The 19,003-nt window shown below is 36.2% G+C and overlaps 1 protein-coding gene across 1 annotated transcript in view; it reads right to left on the reverse strand.

The window, feature by feature from the left end:
• PSD3 (pleckstrin and Sec7 domain containing 3) overlaps positions 1-19,003 on the reverse strand; it is a 522,661-nt gene that overhangs the window by 84,067 nt on the left and 419,591 nt on the right. Inside the window, exon 13 of the mRNA XM_035003894.1 lies at positions 4,889-4,959. Coding sequence (XP_034859785.1) covers positions 4,889-4,959 — 71 coding nt within the window. The remainder of the gene's footprint in view (positions 1-4,888; positions 4,960-19,003) is intronic.

The following is a 19,003-nucleotide window of genomic DNA, read 5'->3' on the forward strand; positions in this document are numbered from 1 at the left end:
ACCTGCAAACCAAGAGTACTATATCCAACAAATTAGTCCTTTAAAAAATGAAGAAGAGATAAAGATTTTCCCACATAAACAAAAACTGAGGGAATTTGCTACTGCTAGACCTGCCTTACTAGAAGTGTAATGAAAACAAAAGAAGAATTTGAAATGAAAGGATGTGAAACTGCAACATAAAAGCACATGAAGTATAAATATCACTGGTAAAGGCAAATATATAGACAAATACAGAATAATAAAATACTGTAGAAGTGGTGTGCAAATCACATATAACTATAGCACAGAAGTTAAAAGAGAAATGCATCAAGAATAACTATAAACACAAAAATTTGTTAAAAGAATTCTGACATCAACATAAATTGTGCATGTTGTGGTAGGCAGTGAAAATGTATGTGTTTATGTATGTGACTGAACAATGTTAAGTTGTTGTCAGCTTAAAAGAGACTGTTAGAACTATAAAATATTTTATGTAAGCCTCAAGGTAACCACAAAGAAAATATGTACAGAAGATATACCAAAAAAATGAGAAAGCAATAAAAACATGTTTCTACAAAATATCAGTAAAATGCACAGGAAGACACTGACAGAGGAAAAAAGTGTCAAAAGGCTACAAAAGAGACAACAATTTACAAAATGCTAATATTAAGTCCTTCACTGTTAATAATTAAGTGTAAATGGATTAGACTCTCCAACCAAAACACAGAGCATCTCAATGGATAATAAAACAACACCTAGCTATATGCTGTCTATAAGATTACAAGCTCACTTTATATTTAAAGGTGTATTTCTGTTTAGAGCAGAAATAAATGAAATAGAAACCAGAAAAACAATAGTAAGAAAAAAAAAATCAACAAAACATAGAATTTTTTTTTTTTTTAAAGTAGGCTCCATGATCAGTGTGGAGCCCAACATGGGGCTTGAACCCATGACCCTGGGATCAAGACCTGAGCTGAGATCAAGAGTCGGATGCTTAAGCAATTGAACTACCCAGGACCCCAAGAATTGTTTTTTTTTTTTTTTTTTTTTTTTTAGATTAATAAAACCGACAGTCCTTTAACTACACTACAAATATTAAGAAACAACTATGAACAAATCAGACAACCTAGAAGAACGGGATAAATTCCTAGAAAAATACAATCTGCCAAGACTGAATCTTGTAATTAATAGAAAATCAAAAACAGATCTGTATCTAGTAAACAGATGAAATCAGTAATCAAAACCCTCCCCAATGAAGAAAAGTCTAGGACCACATGGCTTACTCATAAATTCTTTTAACAAGTTTATTTGTTTATTTTTTTAAAGCTTTTATTTATTTATTTGAGAGCGCGAGAAAGAAAGACTGCAAGCCAGAGAGCAAGCACGAGCAGGGTGGAGGGGCAGAGGGAGAGGGAGAAGTAGACTCCCCATTGAGCAGGGAGCCCAATGCAGGGCTTGATCCTGGGACGCTGGGATCATGACCTGAGCTGAAGGCAGACACTTAACTGACTGAGCCACCCAGGTACCCTAAAGAAGAGTTTCAAAGAAGAAATAATGCCAATCCTTCTCAAATTCTTCCCAGAAATTGAGGAGGAGGGAACACTTTTAACTCAACTTTATGAGGCCAGCATTATCCTGATACCAAAACCAGAAAAAGGTACACAAGAAAACTACAGGTCAATATTCCTGAAGAATATAGATGTAAAAATCCTCAACAAAATACCAGCAAACCAAATCCAACACTACATCAAAAGGAGCACACACTGTGACCAAGTGAGAGCTATTCCTCGGATGCAAAGGTAATTCAATATATGAAAATCAATTAATGTGATAAATCATATTAACAGAACAAAGGTTATAAGCCACATGATTATCTCAATAGATGCAGAAAAAAGCATTTAATAAACATTGAAGATTTTTTAATGATAATATTCAACAAAAAATAAAAGGAAATTACCTTACTATAATAAAAGTCATATATGAAAAGCTCACAGCTTACACTATATTCAATGGTGAAAAACCGGATGTTTTTCTTCTAAGAAAAGAAATATGACAAGGAAGCTCACTCTCACCTCTTCTATTCAATATAGTACTGAAGTCCAAGCCAGAATGGGTGAGAAAAAGAAATAAAAGCCTTCCAAACTGGAAAGGAAAAAGTAGCACTATCTGTTCACAGATGTCATGACCTTACACATAGAAAACTCTAAGATTCCACACACACACACACCAAAAAAATCCTGTTAGAACTAAGAAACTTATTTAGCAACACTGCCAGATAAAAAATTGATATGTAAATCAGTTGCATTTCTATATACTAATAATGAATAATCCTGAAAGGAAATTAAGAAGACACTTCCACTTACAATAGCATCAAAAATAATAAAATACTTAAGAATAAACTTAATGAAGGAGGGGAAAAACTTATACACTGAAAAATAGAAAACATTGCTAAGAGAAATTAAAGACACAAATAAATGGAAAGGCATCTCATGTTCATGGATTTGAAGACAATACTGTTAAAATGTTTATACTCCCCAAAGTCATCTACAGATTCAATATAATACTTATCAAAATCCCAATGGCATTTTTTACAGAAATAGAAATCTCACCCTAAGATTCATATGGAATGAGAAAGGATCCTGAATACTCAAAACAATCTTGAGAAAGAACAAATTTAGAGACCTCACACTTCCTGATTTCAAAATACATTACAAAGCTACAGTAATTAAAACATTATAGCATTGGCATAAGGACAGACATACTATGCATATACAGTAAACTGATTTCCACAGAGTGCCAACAGTACACAAGGGGGAAAAGATAATTCCTTCAATAAACAGTACTAGGAAAATGGGTATCCACATGTGAAAGAATGAAATTTAATCCTTACACCCTACAGAAAAGTTAACTCAAAATAGATTAAAGGCTCAAATGTAGACTTGACACTATAAAACTAGAAGAAAACATAGGGGAAAAGCTTGTTGGCACTGACATTGGCAATGATTTCTTGGATGTGATACTAAAAGCACAGTCAATAGAAGCAAAAATAGACAAGTGAGACTACACAAAAGTAAAAAGCTTCTGTACAGCAAAGGAAACAAGGGAGTGCAAAGGCTACCTACAGAATGGGAGAAAATATCTGAAAACCATATATATGATAAGGGATTAATATCCAAAATACATAAGGAATTCCTATAACTCAACAGCAAAAAAACAAAAAAAAAAAATAACAAATCATCTGAATAAATCATGGGTAAAGGACCTGAATAGACATTTCTACAAAGACAACACTTATATAGCCAACTGGTACGTGAAAAGATGCTTGACATCACTAATCATCAGGAAAATGTAAATCAGAACTACAGTGAGATATCACCTCACACCTGTTAGGATGGCCATTATTAAAAACAAAAAAAACAGAATAAGAAGTGCTGACATGCATGTGGAGAAATTGGAACTCCTGTACACTGTTGGTGGGAACTGAAAATAATTCAGCCACTATGGAAAACAGTATAGACGTTCTTCACAAAATAAACAGAACTACCATATGATTCAGCGATCCCACTTCTGTGTTATCAATGGGAATTGAATCAGGATATCAAAAAGAGATTTGTACTCCATGTTTACTTCAGTATTATTTACAATGACCAAGAGGTAGAAACAACATAAATATCTATGGATGAACAAATGAATAAAGAAAATGAAGTAAAAAATAGAGTATTATTTAGCCATAAAAAAAGAAGGAAATTCTGTCATAGGCTACAACATGGATGAACCTTCATCACATTATGTTAAATGAAATCAGCCAGTCATTGAAGGACAAATACTACTTGTTTCCACTTACATGAAATAGCCAAACTCATAGAAACAGAAGGTAGAATGGTGGTTGCCAGGGGTTGGGGGGGGTGGGTAGTGAGAGAATTGCTGTTCACTTGGTATTGTGTGTCATGCAAGATGGAAAATTCTAGAGATCTACTGTCAACACTGTGCTGATAGTTAATACTATCTACTGTGTACTTAGAAATTAATTGAGGGTTATATGTTTTTGACCACAGTTAAAAAATTAAGACTTTTCCTATCAGTCATCATTGAGGACAGTGTTGTTACTGCCTTGCTGCCTATTTGCCTGAATTCCAAGCTACCCTTCACAGTTAGAGCTGGAATCCTATTTGGCCCTGGGAAGCAGTAGACCTCATTCCAGTCAACACACAAATTTCCCATGTCCACACACACAGAGCTAGGGAGGTGGAAGCTCCAGGGATTACACTTCAAAGGCCAGAACATACAAACTTGATCCCAAACAGGTTCCCAGATTCTAGGATTAGAAGAAAGGATCAGGGCAGGAAATAGTCTGGTTAAAAACTTAGCCAGATAATTTGGATTAAGTACCAATGCTTCAGGACTTGAATGAAATGTGTTTCTAGATTTAGGTAAGATCTAAATGAAGGCAAAAAATTAAATGAAGATATACTGTTACATAGCATTAGTGAAGGAGATAAATGAAGGCTCTAACTAATCTATAGTATAAATAACCATCGAAACAAGTGCTGCCACAGGTCTGTACCTACATAGACCATATGCAGTCCGACTTATCAACCTCTATTCAAAATTTCTAACTGAACACAAATGGAACACAGCTCAATATTTATATTTAATATATATATAACACATAGATCATAAAATATTTTATGTATAAAATACTTTATATAATATATAATTACATATATATAATTTCTAAAATAATTTTTTAACCAGAAACAAAAAAAAACCTAAAAAAGAATTTAGACATCAATTAAATAATCTTTTGGGTGTTTGATGTAGTCTCTTTGTACAAAGTAAATATTTTCTGGATACCTTGTCAAATCATTTCATAAAGTTTTGTGGGCTTCATTTTTTAATTTATGTTTACCTTTTGCAAGTAAAGGACTGTTCCTTTTAGTACAGCATAAAAAGTTTTCCATCCTCGCTTTCCTCTTGGAGCTAGAAAGGGGAAAAAAATGGAAAATTTTATTTGACAGAAAATAGCATTTTAGAAATAATCAAAACGATCAACATGGTGATTGTGTTTCAATGTTCCTAGTTTATTAACTTCCAAAATTAATAATAATGAGAACTAACATTTTCTTGAGACTTAAAAAAAAAAAGCAGTATTCCAAGAATGTTTTCCATGTATTGTCTCAATTAATCTTCACAATAATCCTGTGAGATAGGTACTATGACTCTTGTCTTTTCATAAAACTGAAGCACAGAAAGTAATCCGCTCATGGCCACACAACTAGGAAGATAAGCAGGAATCTAACCCAGGCAGCATGGCTGTAGAGACACGACTTAAGGACTGGGAAAGCAAAGAGGCATTCTGGAAGTACATATTAATCTAAGAGAAAGCTTAAAAGGTTCATGTACCAGATCACTTAGAGCTCTGTCAAAGTTTCTAGAAATCATTAAAATCTCAGAATATATAAGAACTCCTCTTGGCATTTCCCCCACACACCTACCAGCTGGATTATAACTTTAGTTATTATTATTCCTATGGCAATCTGTGATACCTCAGTTGCAGATCCTGCCACACTGTAACAATATTTTTGTTGAGATGTCTCTTTCAGGAGATTACGAATGACCTGAGAGCAGGTACCCTTCATTTTTATAATTCACAGTACCTGGCACCGTGTAAGGCAGACATTAGGTACCCTCATAAAAATTCTCCAAATTAATTTTCTTTCAGAAGTCCTCACATTTGTTTATATTTTCTTGGAGTAAAAAGTGGAATTTCTCTATTGACTTATGTATGCTTTTACAGACTGTCAACAAAAGCACAGTTTAGCAAAAACAGTTTACTATTTAATCTTCATTAAAATATGTAACTGGAAAATGTTATGGTATATCTGAATGCCATTTTTCTAAACATGTCTATCCAAATAGGTAGGGAGGACCACTTATTCTTTTTCCTTTATCAACTATTTGGCTGCCTTTATGCCATCTTAACTTGGATACCTGATTAAATTAGGAAATACATTATTCTTAAGCAAATCCTTTAAATCTTCTTTGACTGAAGACTCAAGAAACCTTAGGGTTGGTAACTGTGAATATCTCCCTACAGAACACAGGTGCCCCTGCCAACACCATACTGATATATCCATCTGGCAAAAAAAGGACTCAAAACATCCGCTCTGCAGGTTTCCAGGGGAAATTAAAAAAAAAAATAAAAAAATCAATCCATCTGTTTTCACTATACAAGGTTTAAAAGTATGTACTCAAAAATAAATCAACAACAGTACACAATTATCTCCTTTATAAAGAGAACCATAGATCATTATATATATATAATAAATATTGACTGCATTGTTCAATAGGTGTCAAATTCTGATACAGTTGATGTGAGAACAGTGCACACAGAAGTGACCACAGGCTGCAGGAGCCATGGCAGACAGAGTAGGACCAAAGACAGCATGGTGTGCTGAAGGCACCTGTCTAGAAAACAGACCAGCTGGTTTCTAGTCCTGTCTTTAAACCATCTCACCCAAACCCCCTGAGTAACTCCTGACCACTGACCAAATGCACCAACTTTTCAAAACTTCAGATGCTTCATTTAAAAAATGGATAATTTACCTAAGTTAAAGCAAACCACTAGCTAATGGTGGAAAGTAATTTAGAGAAAACCCTTTTCTTTTTTGGTTCTCTCTCTCTTTTTTTTTTTTTGCTTTCTTCCATCATCTTTAATCCCCATCACCTATTTCACCCCCCCCCCACCCAAGTCACCTCTGGTAACCATCAGTTAGTTCTCTATATTTAAGAGTCTGTTTCTTGGTTTGTCTCTTTCTTCCTTTGTTCATTTGTTTGTTTCTTAAATTCCCCATATGAGTGAAATCATATGGTATTTATCTTTTTCTGACTGACTTATTTTGCTTAGCATCACACTCTCTGATCCATCCATGTTGTTGCAAATGACAAGGTTTCAGTCGTTTTTTTATGGCTGAGTAATATTCCCTTGTGTGTGTGTGTGTATATAAGATATAACATATAACATATAATATATATACCATTTCTTTACTCCTTCATCTACTGAAGGACACTTGGGCTGCTTCCATAATTTGGAAATTGTAAATAATGCTGCAATAAACATGGGGATGTATGTGTGCCTCTGACTTAGTGTTTTTGTATTTTTTGGGTAAATACCCAATAGTGTGATTACTGGGTACTTAGGGTAGTTCTATTTTTAATTTTTTAAGAAACCTCCATACTGTTTCCACAGTAGCTGCACCAGTTTGCATTCTCACCAACAGTGCATGAGGGTCCCTTTTTCTCCACATACTTGCCAATACTTGTTCTTTCTTGAGTTTTTGACTTTAGCCATTCTGACAGGTAATATCTCACAGTGGTTTTGATTTGCACTTCCCTGATGATGACTGATGTTGAGCATCTTTTCATGTGTCTATTGGCCATCTGGATGTCTTCTTGGGAGAAACGTCTGTTCATGTCTTCTGCCCATTTTTTAATTGGGTTGTTTTTTGGGTGTTGAATAAGTTCCTTATATATTTTGGATACTAATCCTTTATCAGGTATGTCATTTGCCAATTTCTTCTCCCATTCCACAGATTGCCTTTTAGTTTTGTTGACAGTTTCCTTCTCTGTGCAGATACTTTTAATTTAGTAGTCCCAACTGTTCATTTTTGTTTTTATTTCCCTTGCCTCAGGAGAAGTATCTAGGAAAATATTGTTACACCTGATGTCAAAGAAGTTACTGCCTGTGCTCTCTTCTAGGATTTTTATGGTTTCAGGTCTCACATTTTAGGTCTTTAAGCCATTTTGGCTTTATTTTTGTGTATGGTGAAAAAAAATGGTCCAGTTTCATTCTTTTGCATGTTGCTGTCCAGTTTTCCCAACACCATTTGTTGAACAGACTTTTCCCCATTGCACATTCTTTCCTCCTTTTTCAAAGATTAATTGATCATGTAGTTGTGTGTTTATTTCTGTGTATCCTATTGTTCTATTAATCTATGTGTCTATTTTTGTGTCAGTACAATACTGTTTTCATTACTAGAATTCTGCAACATAACTTGAAGTCTGGAATTGTGATGCCTCCACCTTTTCTTTTTAAAATTGCTTTGGCTATTCAGAGTTTTTTTGTGATTCCATACAAATTTTAGGATTGTTTGATCCAGTTCTGTGAAAAATGCTGTTGGTATTTTGATAGGGATTTGCATTAAATCTGTAGATTGCTTTGGGTAGTATAAGACATTTTAACAATATTTGTTCTTCCAATCCATGAGCATGGAAGGTCTTTCCATTTCTTTGTGTGGTCTTTGATTTCTTTTACATCTTTAGTTACGTTTATTCCTAGGTATTTTATTATTTTTGGTGCAACTGTAAATGGGATTGTTTTCTTAATTTCTTTCTGCTGCTTCATCAATAATGTATAGAAATGCAACAGATTTCTGTACATTGATTTTGTATCCTGCAACTTTACCAAATTTATCAGTTCTAATAGCTTTTGGGTGGAGTCTTTAGGGTTTTCTATGTAGTCTTATGTCATCTGCAAATACTCAAAGTTTTACTTCTTTCTTAATGTTTTAGATGCCTTTTATTTCTTTTTGTTGTTTGACTGCTGTGGCTAGGACTTCCAGCCTTTGTTGACTAAAAGTGGTGAGAGTGGACATCCTTGTCTTATTCCTCACATAGGGGAAATGCTCTCAGATTTTTCCCATTGAGTATGATGAGGGATTTTCATGTAAGGTCTTTATATGTTGAGGTATGTTCCCTCTAAACCTATCTTGTTGAGGGCCTTTTTAAAAATCATGAATGGATGTTATATTTTGTCAAATGTTTTTTATGTATCTATTGAAATGATCATATGGATTTTATCCTTTCTCTAATTGATGTATCACATTGATTGACTTGCAAATATTGAACCATCCTTCCATCCTGGGAATAAATCCCACTTGATCTTGTTGATTTTTTTTAATGTATTGTTGGATTTGGCTTGCTAGTATTTTGTTGAGGATTTCTGCATCTATGTTTATCAGAGATACTGGCCTGTAGTTTTGTTTTTTTGTGGTGTCTTCATCTGGTTTTCTTATCAGGCTAATGCTGGTCTCATAGAATGAATTTGAAGCTTTCCTTCTTCAACTATTTTTTTGGAATAGATTGAGAAAAATAGGTGTTAACTCTTCTTTACGTGCCATCATGGTAAGTACTCTTTAACTGTTTCCCCAATTGAACCACCCCACCCCCACTCTAGTAAGCATCAGTTTGTTCTCTATAGTTAAGAATTTGTTCCTTGCTTTGTCTTCTCTCTCTTTTCCTTTAATAATTTTTGTTTCTTAAATGGCACATATGAGTGAAATCATGTGGTATTAGTCTTTCTCTGACTGGTTTATTTTGCTTAGCATTATACACTCTACCTCCACCCATGTTGTTGTATATGGCAAGATTTAATTCTTTTTATGGCTGAGTAATACTCCATTGCATGTATGTATCACATCTTCTCTATCAATTAATCTGTTGATGAACATGGGCTGCTTCAATAGTTGGCTATTGTAAATAATGCTGCAATCAACATAGGGGTGCACATATCTCTTTGAATTAGTGTTGTTACATGTTTTGGGTAAATACCCAGTACTGTGATTATTAGATATAGGGGAGTTCTATTTTTAATTTTTTGAGGATGGGCCATACTATTTTTCACAATGAGTGCACCCGTCTGCATTCTGGCCAACAGTGCAGGAAGGTTCCTTTTTCTCCACATCCTTGCCAACACCTGTTGTTTCTTGTGTTGATTTTAGCCATTGTGACAGGTGTGAGGTGATATCACATTGTAGTTTTGCACCCCATGTCTTATCCATTAGAGCGTTTAGTACATTTATATTGAAAATGATTATTGATAGATGTGTATGTATTGCCATTTTGTTACTTATTTTGTGGTTATTCTTGTAGTTTTTCTTCTATTCTTTCTTCTCTTGCTCTCTTTCATGGTTTGCTGGCTTTCTTTAGTAACATACTTGGATCTAGTTCTTGTTATTCTTCGCATATCTATTACTGGTTTTTGATTTGTGGCTACCACTGGTTTTTATGTAACATCTTCTACATATAGCAGTCCATGCTATGTTGATGGTTGCTTAAGCTGGAACCCATTCTTTACTCCTCTCACCCTCATGTTTTAGGTATACCATATCTTATTTTATATTCTTTTATTTTGTGAATCCCTTGGCCGGTTTTTACACATATACTTATTTTTACTGCTTTTGTGTTTCCTACTTTTCATACTCTATGGTCTTTCATTTCCTTTCCACTCAAAGTGTCCCTTTTAATATTTCTTATAGGGTTGGTTTAGTTGTCATGAACTCCTTTATTTTTTTGTTTTTCTGAGAAACTTTATCTGTCATTCTTTTTAAATTTAAATTCAATTAACATATAATGTATTATTAGTTTCAGATGTAGAGTTCAGTGATTCATCAGTCTTATATAATACCCAGTGCTCATTACATCACATGCCCCCCTGAATGTCCATCCCCGTTACCCCATCCCCCACCCTCTCCCCTCCAGCAACCCTGTTTGTTTCCTATAGTTAAGAGTCTACCTTATGGTTTGTCTCTTTCTCTGATTTCATCTTGTTTTATTTTCCCCTCCCTTCCACTATGATCCTGTTTTGTTTCTTAAATTCCACATATGAGTGAGATCATATGATAATTCTTTCTCTGATTAACTTCTTTCACTTAGCATAATACCCTTTAGTTCCATCCACATCATTGCAAATGGCAAGATTTCATTTTTGACAGCTGAGTAGTATTCCATTGTGTATATATACACCACATCTTCTTTATCCATTCATCTTTCATTCTGTTCTGAATGATAGCCTTGCTGGATAGAGTATTCTTGGCTGAAGATTTTTCCCTTTCAGCACTTTGAATATATCATGCCACTGTCTCCTGGCCTGTAAAGTTTCTGCTGAAAAACCCACTGATTGCCTTATGGGATTTCCCTTATAAGTAATGTCTTCTTTTCTCTTGGTGCTTTAAATTTTTTTCTCTTTATCACTACTTTGCCATTTTAATTACTATGTGTCTTGGTGTGGACCTCCTTGCATTGATTTTGTTGAGTAATTTCTGTGCCTCCTGGATATGGATCTTCTTCAGGTCAGGGGAGTTCTCAGCCATTATTTTTTCAAATAAATTTTCTGCCCCCTTCTCTTTTTCTTCTTCTTCAGGGATCCCTAAAATGTGATCTTCTTCGGGGATCCCTAAAATGTGAATGTTATTATGCTTGATGTAATTGCTGAGTTCCTTAAATCTATTCTCATTTTGCATAATTTTTTCCCTCTCTTTTGTTCAGCTTGGTTACTTTCCATTTCTCTATCTTCCAGGTTATTAATTTGTTCCTCTGAGTCCTCTAACCTGCTATTTATTCTATCAAGTGTACTTTTAATTTTATTTATTGTCTTGTTCATCTCTGCTTCTTCTTTAAATCTCTTTGTTCAGGGTCTCACTGATGTCCTTTTCTCTTTTCTCAAGTCCAGTGAGTATCTTTATGATCATTACTTAAAATTCTCTATCAGGCATATCATTTATCTCCATTTTGCTTAGGTCTCTTGCTATGATTTTGTCCTGTGTTTTTATTTGGGACATACTCCTCTGTCTCTTCATTTTTGTCCAACTGTATCTGTTTCCATGTGTTAGGAAAGTCAGCTTCATCTCCTGTTCTTTAAGGTAATGGCCTTATGAAGAAGAGGTCTTATAGTGCCCTATAGTGCAGTGACCCTCCTCTACAGAACTTGATGCTTCAAGGAGTGTTTCCTATGTGTGCTGTGCCCTACTGTTGTGTCCTGGCCACTTTATCCTTTAGTGCAGTTGTGTGCAGAGACTCTTGTTGCCTGTTGTGGGCAGTGTTTGGTCCCTAGCCAAATGGTGCACATTTTAAGAAGGTGTGCATTGGTCTGCTTGCAAAATGAGACCTGCCACTACCACCAGAACTGAGGCTCCAGGTCAGGAGATGTGGTGTTAGCTTGGTTTGCACCATTCTTCTGGGGGAGGGGACATGTAGCATCAGGACTGAGGCAAGCATGACTGGCAAGGGCAGATCCACCATAATGTGGGGGGATGGGGCTTGGTGTAAGCAAGTTAGGTAGCAAGTGTCAGTGCCATGCAGGTGGCTGTGTGATTATGCTGAGGAATGGGGGAATGAAATGGCACCTGCCAGCTCCTTTAATCCTGGAGAGGTCTCCCTGTGATTCCTGCCTCTTCAAACCATGCTCTGACATGAGTAAATAACCCTCCCTCCAGTATACCCCAGGTGTTTTTCAAACTGCTACTTCTACTTTGTAGCTCTGCTGGCTGTTTGTCATACTGTTTCTTTAAGGATAGGGACTCACCTTCCTAATGTCCTCTGGGCTCTCCCACAGCTGAGCCTGCTTATTTTTTTTTAAAAATCCAAGCTTTAAGTCCCACAAGCTGTAAGAACTCATGAGGTAAGCCCCACTTACTTACTTTCTTTATTTTAAAAAATATTTTATTTATTTATTTGACAGAGAAAGAGAGTGAGCACACACAAGCAGGGAGAGTGGCAGGCAGAGGGGAGGGAGAAGCAGGCTCCCTGCAGAGCAGGGAGCCCAATGCGGTGCTCAATCCCAGGACCCCCAGCCCCTCTTACTTTCAAAGCCAAATATTAGTCTTCCCTGAGTGGGTTCCCTGGTGTGGTACTCTGTTTCTCTCCCTTCACCACACCCTTGGTTTCACTCCTGACAGTGGACAGCCACAGTCCTCTTCACTCCCAAACCACATCTCCACCCTTCCTATCTTCTTCGATGTGACCTCTTCTCTACATTTAGTTGAGGACTTTGTTCTGTCAGTCTTGGGGGTGTTTTCTGGGTTACTTATGCTGATTTGAGTGTTATCTAGTTGTATCTGTGAGAGAAAGTGAGCTTTGGGTCCTCCTACTCCGTCATCTTCAAGAAAATCCTTTTGTTTTTATAGGAGGCTTGTAGGTCCTGGATTTTAAAGCCTTTCCACCAAACTCTAAAACTAGCAGAGGCATCTTGAGATTCCTTCAGTTCAAAGATCTACAAATCTTACTACTTTTCTTTTTTTTTTTTTTTTTTTTTAAAGATTTTATTTATTTATTTGAGACAGAGAGAATGAGAGACAGAGAGCATGAGAGGGAGGAGGGTCAGAGGGAGAAGCAGACTCCCCGCCGAGCGGGGAGCCCGATGCGGGACTCGATCCCGGGACTCTAGGATCACGACCTGAGCCGAAGGCAGTCGCTTAACCAACTGAGCCACCCAGGCGCCCCAAATCTTACTATTTTTCAAGTAGAAATCTCCAATCCATGAATCCATGTACATGTTCACAAAAAATTTTAGTAGCTCTGTATCATTACCACACCAAGCCTACTAGAAACAGATCACAAAGAGCTTTCCAAATGAAACGTGATCTTGTTACTGTGGATGACTAATGCTTAAGTCAATGAGCATTAACTCTGTATTGCATTCTCTACTTTCCCATCTCCCACAGGAGGTTAAAACATAAAATCTTGTTTTTGATCAATTATAATTAAGTTGTTTAAGCCTTAAATAAACAATCAATATTCTTAACACAACTTAGGAGCAAGTGCTCAACAGTATATAGCTAGTGTGTTACAAAAGTACTACTTTAAATGATTTTATATGTATTAATTCATTTAACTCATACCACAATGCTAAAAATAAGGTACTATTGTTACCTCCATTTACATAGGGGACTGTGGGTACAAATGAGTGGAACTCAGGGAAGAAAGAGACCACTGTGCACTAGAGCAGGCTGGGGAGGCTCTCTAAAGGCAAGCTCAACAGTCCTGATCCTAAAGCCACACACAAAGTGCTGCTATGGCTCTTGTATCTTTGGTGAGGCTTGCCATGTGAAGCACATGGGTTAGATGTCAATGAATGAAGAGCACTGCTCCTCATAATGACTGCAGAATGAGTTAAAACTGATTTCATAACTCCAAGATTATTAAAATATAGAAGACCAGGGAAAGAGTTGTAACTGGTTACATAATAAACATGATGGGAGGAATGAGTAAGAGTTCTGTTTGGAAACCCAATGTCTCTTACTAAAAGGCTTTAAAATTATAAGGGTGATAGAGAGTTGGTAGACAGATTTTAAAGATACCTGGGTGTCTACTGTGAAAAGGTATTTACTGAACTTGATCAAAGACACCATTCTATGCACTAGACTGTGTTTTCATGATTCTTTTTAATATGCATACTTGAAGTCCAAAGATACCTTCCTTCTTTTTGAAAATACAAAGATTTTGTAATATTTTATTCTAATCATCTGCCTCCAACCTTACATGATAATGCCACCTATTACTTTTATTTTTTTTTAACACTACCAAAAGGGATATCATTATTTTTCTATAAACTGCCACTGTCTATTTAGATTTACTGTCATGTTTACTATTACCTTTATTCATTAACACTTTCTTTACCTCAAATTTTTTTGAGGCCATTTTCTTTCTTTCTTTCTTTTTTTTTTAAGATTTATGTGAGAGAGAGCGAGAACTTGAGCAGGGGGAGGAGGCAGAGAGGGAGAGAAATCCTCAAGCAGACTTCCCACTGAGCATGGAACCTGACTTGGGGCTCCATCCCAGGACCCTAAGATCATGACCTGAGCTTCAAAATCAAGAGTTGGATGCTCAACTGACTGAGCCACCCAGGCACCCTGAGGTAATTTTCAATTAATTCTTTAAATCTATACTTAGAAGTTCCTTTAGTGAGGATTGTTTGGGTGGTAAATCTTTTTTCTATTTTTGTTTATATAAAAATGTCTTTATTTTATTAAAAATTCTAGGATGACAATTATATTTTCTTATGAAGATATTATTTCACTATCCTTTGGCTCCTGTCATTGTTGCAATATCTATCTTGAGCCTAATTGTTATGCCTAAGAAGAGGTTTCTTTAAACTGAGCCAGCTTGGTGTTCTTTGGGCTTTCTGCGTATCTATTCCAAACACTTCTAGTCATTAGATCTTTGAATATTGTGTCCTCCATTGTTCCACTATTGTAACCTCTGACACTCTAATTTCTCATTCCACTCCACAGGTTTCTTGACTGCTCCTTCACATTCTTTATGTCCTTCTGTGCTAAAAGCTGTGTAATTTTATCTCCAGTATTTCTTCAAAACCCAGATCCAGAGGTACTCTAAAGGTATAGCAGCCCTAGGGTTAGCTTCCTTCCCTAGATTTGTATTCATGCTTTTTTCCTGGCTTACAGGATTTCCCTTTCATTGTTATAGTCATTCATTCTTTTAAAAGGCATTTTAAATATTTTATTATTTTTTTACTTATTTTTATTTTTTAAAAAAGATTTTATTTATTTGAGAGAGAGAGAGAGCAAGAAAGATAGCATGAGCAGGGGGTTGTGGCAGAGAGAGAGGGAGAAGTAGGCTCCCTGCTGATCAGGCAGTCTGATGTGGGGCTCCATCCCAGGACCCTGGGATCATGACCTGAGCTGAAAGCAGATGCTTATCTGACTAAGCCATCTAGGCACCCCATTTGATCACTTTTAGATGTTTTATAATGCAAGTTTTAGAATCTCTAGGCCATCATATTGCCAAAGTAGACCCTCTAGCTCTTTTTTCTTTTTCTTTAAAAGAATTTATTTTGTAGAGAATTTTGTAATCTATGAAGAGTTCATTTATAGCAGAATACAGGAGATAAGTGCTGAGGACAAGATGAGAGGAATTAGAAAACAGAACACCAGTGAGGAGGCTATTACAACTGCCCAGATGAGAGAAAAAGGCCAAAATATGCATAGAAGTGCACAACAAATAAGATAAAAATAAAATAGAAGGATGGGTGGCCGGGTGGCTCAGTTGGTTAAGTGTATGACTCTTGATTTCAGCTCAGGTCATGGTCTCAAGGTTGTGAAACTGAACCCCGCATAGGGCTCTGGGCTTAGTGTGAAGTCGGCTTGGGATACTCTCTCTCCCTCTCCCTCTGCCCCTTCTCCCTGCTCTCTCTCTCTCTTTAAAAAAAAAAAGAAAAAGAAAATCTTAAAAAAAAAAAAAACAAATAGAAGGAAAGGAGAAGGCAGTAATGTTAACTGAGCACCTATATACAGTGCTCTGGGCATTGGGCTAACATTGAAAATGTACACTAAATTTGATCCAAACAATCCTTTTGGTTAGGTCTTAATGCCTCTTTTCACATTAATGTCTCCTTTATTAACTACACTTGCAGTCCTAGAGGTGGAGTAAGCTACTGAGGAGGCTACGTATCTAAGGATTTCAAAGCTTATAGGGCAATTCAGACAAGGAAATATATTCTAAGGCTACATTAAGAAAGAGAAACTGTCCAGATGATAACCCTTTTGCAAATGGTTAGGACTGCTACTCCAGTGACATGAATATAAGGGAAAAGGAAAGAAGAAGTTGGGATAGGAGGGGAATGCAAGTTAGGTATGTTTTCTAATTTCACTGAACTACAGAACTTTCAAAGGTATCCTTGCTCATGGCTATGAGATTCAGAGCTGAGGCACGATCCCTGTGTCTGCCCTCTCAGATGTGACCAGCCCAAAGTTTTTGCACAGTACCAATGCAAATAGCAGTACTAATTATAGCAGAAGTAACAGCACACATTGTTTTAAGCACTGTTCCAAAACCTGATATGTATTAACTAAAGCCTACAACTTTATGAGGAAGCGATTATTATAATCTCCATTTTACCGACGTGGAATCTGGGATCTCACCTAACCTGCAATACTTGGTTCCCATAGCACTGGACACTTTACTCTGCTTTGTATGCAGGGAAAGACCAGTTAAACCAGACTCAAGTACAATGTCTTAGTTAACTCTGAGATATAAGAGTTATATTCAAGTTATTTAAGAGCTGACTTAGCATGGACTCTGACTGATCAGGAAAGACACTGCCCAATCAGGACTGAAGGGACATCCAAAGTAAACAGCCTGTTCAACTGAACACATTCCTTGACTATCAGCCCTGGCTAGGGAACTGTTTCTTGCCCATCATAGGTTAAAATAAGGAACAAGAAAAGTCAAACAAACCTTTGTGTTTATTATTCTACATATCTCTCTCACACACACACACACACACACACACACACACACACACGGAATATACATTTCTGCAAGAGAATTTGGCAGATGAGTGATAATGGAACTGTCATTAAATCTTCAATATTACAAACCAGTTCTTATTAATGTTCTCATCTCCATTATAAAATTGAAGAAGTCTTTTTGGAAATATAAAGTAACAACATCTTGGCTTCAATTATTGCCACTGATCTTTGTAAAAGAGTTAATACATAACTGGGACTGAAAGCACAGATTGTCACCATTTTTTCATAAAGAGGAAGGAATCAGAAAATATTCCTGAGCAATAAAATATTAAGTAAAGAGTATTGCTGGATATATGCCAAAAAATAAAGTTATGCATTTTTTTAATCCACCAAAAGGTATAGGCTTCATGTAAAAGTTTCTATTTGCATGCTATACCCTTCAACTTTAATTTCTTCTGAACTAAACTGGGAACAAATTGTGGCTGATATCTTACTGTTCCAATTTTTCTATTTTATTCAAAAAGCAGAGAATTTTTTCCTACGTCAAAATCGATTCATCCTGTTTTTGGCAACTGCTCACTTTGGATTCCCTGATCATCAACTTTTTGCTTTTATTCAAGTTTAATATGAGAAAAACTTAATATGTATAGAAAGACATAGTATGTACATTGTCTATTTTTTCTTTTAATACACTAATCTTTCCTGTATGTTGGCTTGAAAAGCATTCTTCCACTGCCCCAGTAAAATGACAAAAATACGCCCCCCCCCCCAAAGAGTAGAAAAGGTCAGTAAGCCATATCCATACTAATGAGAAAGAATTCTTGAGTCATGGCCTGAAGGCTAACACTGCAGGCCCTACCAGGTTTGGAACCAAAGGAAATATGAGAATTTTGCATAGAACCTTCAATTTCCTTATGTTAATGGGCAAAGACATTTAAAATATAATGTGATACCAATGAGGGCATTCCAAAATAAATCCTTGCTGAACTTGGAAACAAATATGTGTTCAGCAAATGCTCTTCTATACTAGTACAATTGGGATATATTTATATTATATTTGTAAAGGGCATAAGACATTTTTAGAGTTGCTTTATTTCTCTAGTGACAGCACATGAAAATTGGGTAAAATTCTTAAATTATCTTACAGGATGAAGAGGTATCCTACCTTGGTAGGAGGCAAACTTAAATTCTACATCACTGAGGTAGGGTTTTTTTTCTTTTGAAGATTTATTTATTTGAGAGAGAGAGAATGAGTGAGCGTGGGAGGGAGAAGCAGAAGGAGATGGAGACAAGCAGATTTCCTGCTGAGTGGGGAGCCCGATACAGGGCTCGATTCCAGGACCCTGGGGTCACGACCTGAACCAAACTCAATAGTCAGTCACTCAACCGACTGAGTCACTTCGGTGCCCCTAAGGTAGTTGAAGGTACAACACAGGCAGGCAGAATTTGCTTTCTGCGACTGGTTTGCAAAGGATTTGGACGGATTCATAAATGACAGCCCTACAAATCATTAAGTAAAGTTAAGGGTTAATCCTTGTATAGTATGAATTTTCTTTCATAAATATCTTCAGGTACTATCATAACTACTATTAAATCTTTATAGAGTGTAAAGGCCAAGGGCAGGCCACCCAAAATGTGCCACTTTGGCATATCAATTATTTTCAATAAAAGTTACTTAAGAAACAACCAATGCAAAAAGAACACTCTAATCCCTCCCTCCTTTGTCTCCAGAAAACAAGATGTAAATCTCTCATGAGAAAGGTATGCTTCTTGCACCAGGCCGTAAAGATATCCTTATCATCAGAGATATAAAATTTGGAGCCGAGAAGGCTGTATTAACAACCCTTGTTACTACCGCAGCCCAATTCTATTCAGAATTCCTTACTAACTGAAGCTCCCAAAGTTAAGTTTTCCATGTTGTGTCAATCCTGCACAGATTTATTGTCTCTTTGTTTAAAAAGTATAAAAACTGCCTTCCT

This window comes from Mirounga leonina, unplaced genomic scaffold (genome assembly GCF_011800145.1).
Source record: "Mirounga leonina isolate KUSES-001 unplaced genomic scaffold, KU_Mleo_1.0 Mir_128, whole genome shotgun sequence".
NCBI lineage: Eukaryota > Metazoa > Chordata > Mammalia > Carnivora > Phocidae > Mirounga > Mirounga leonina.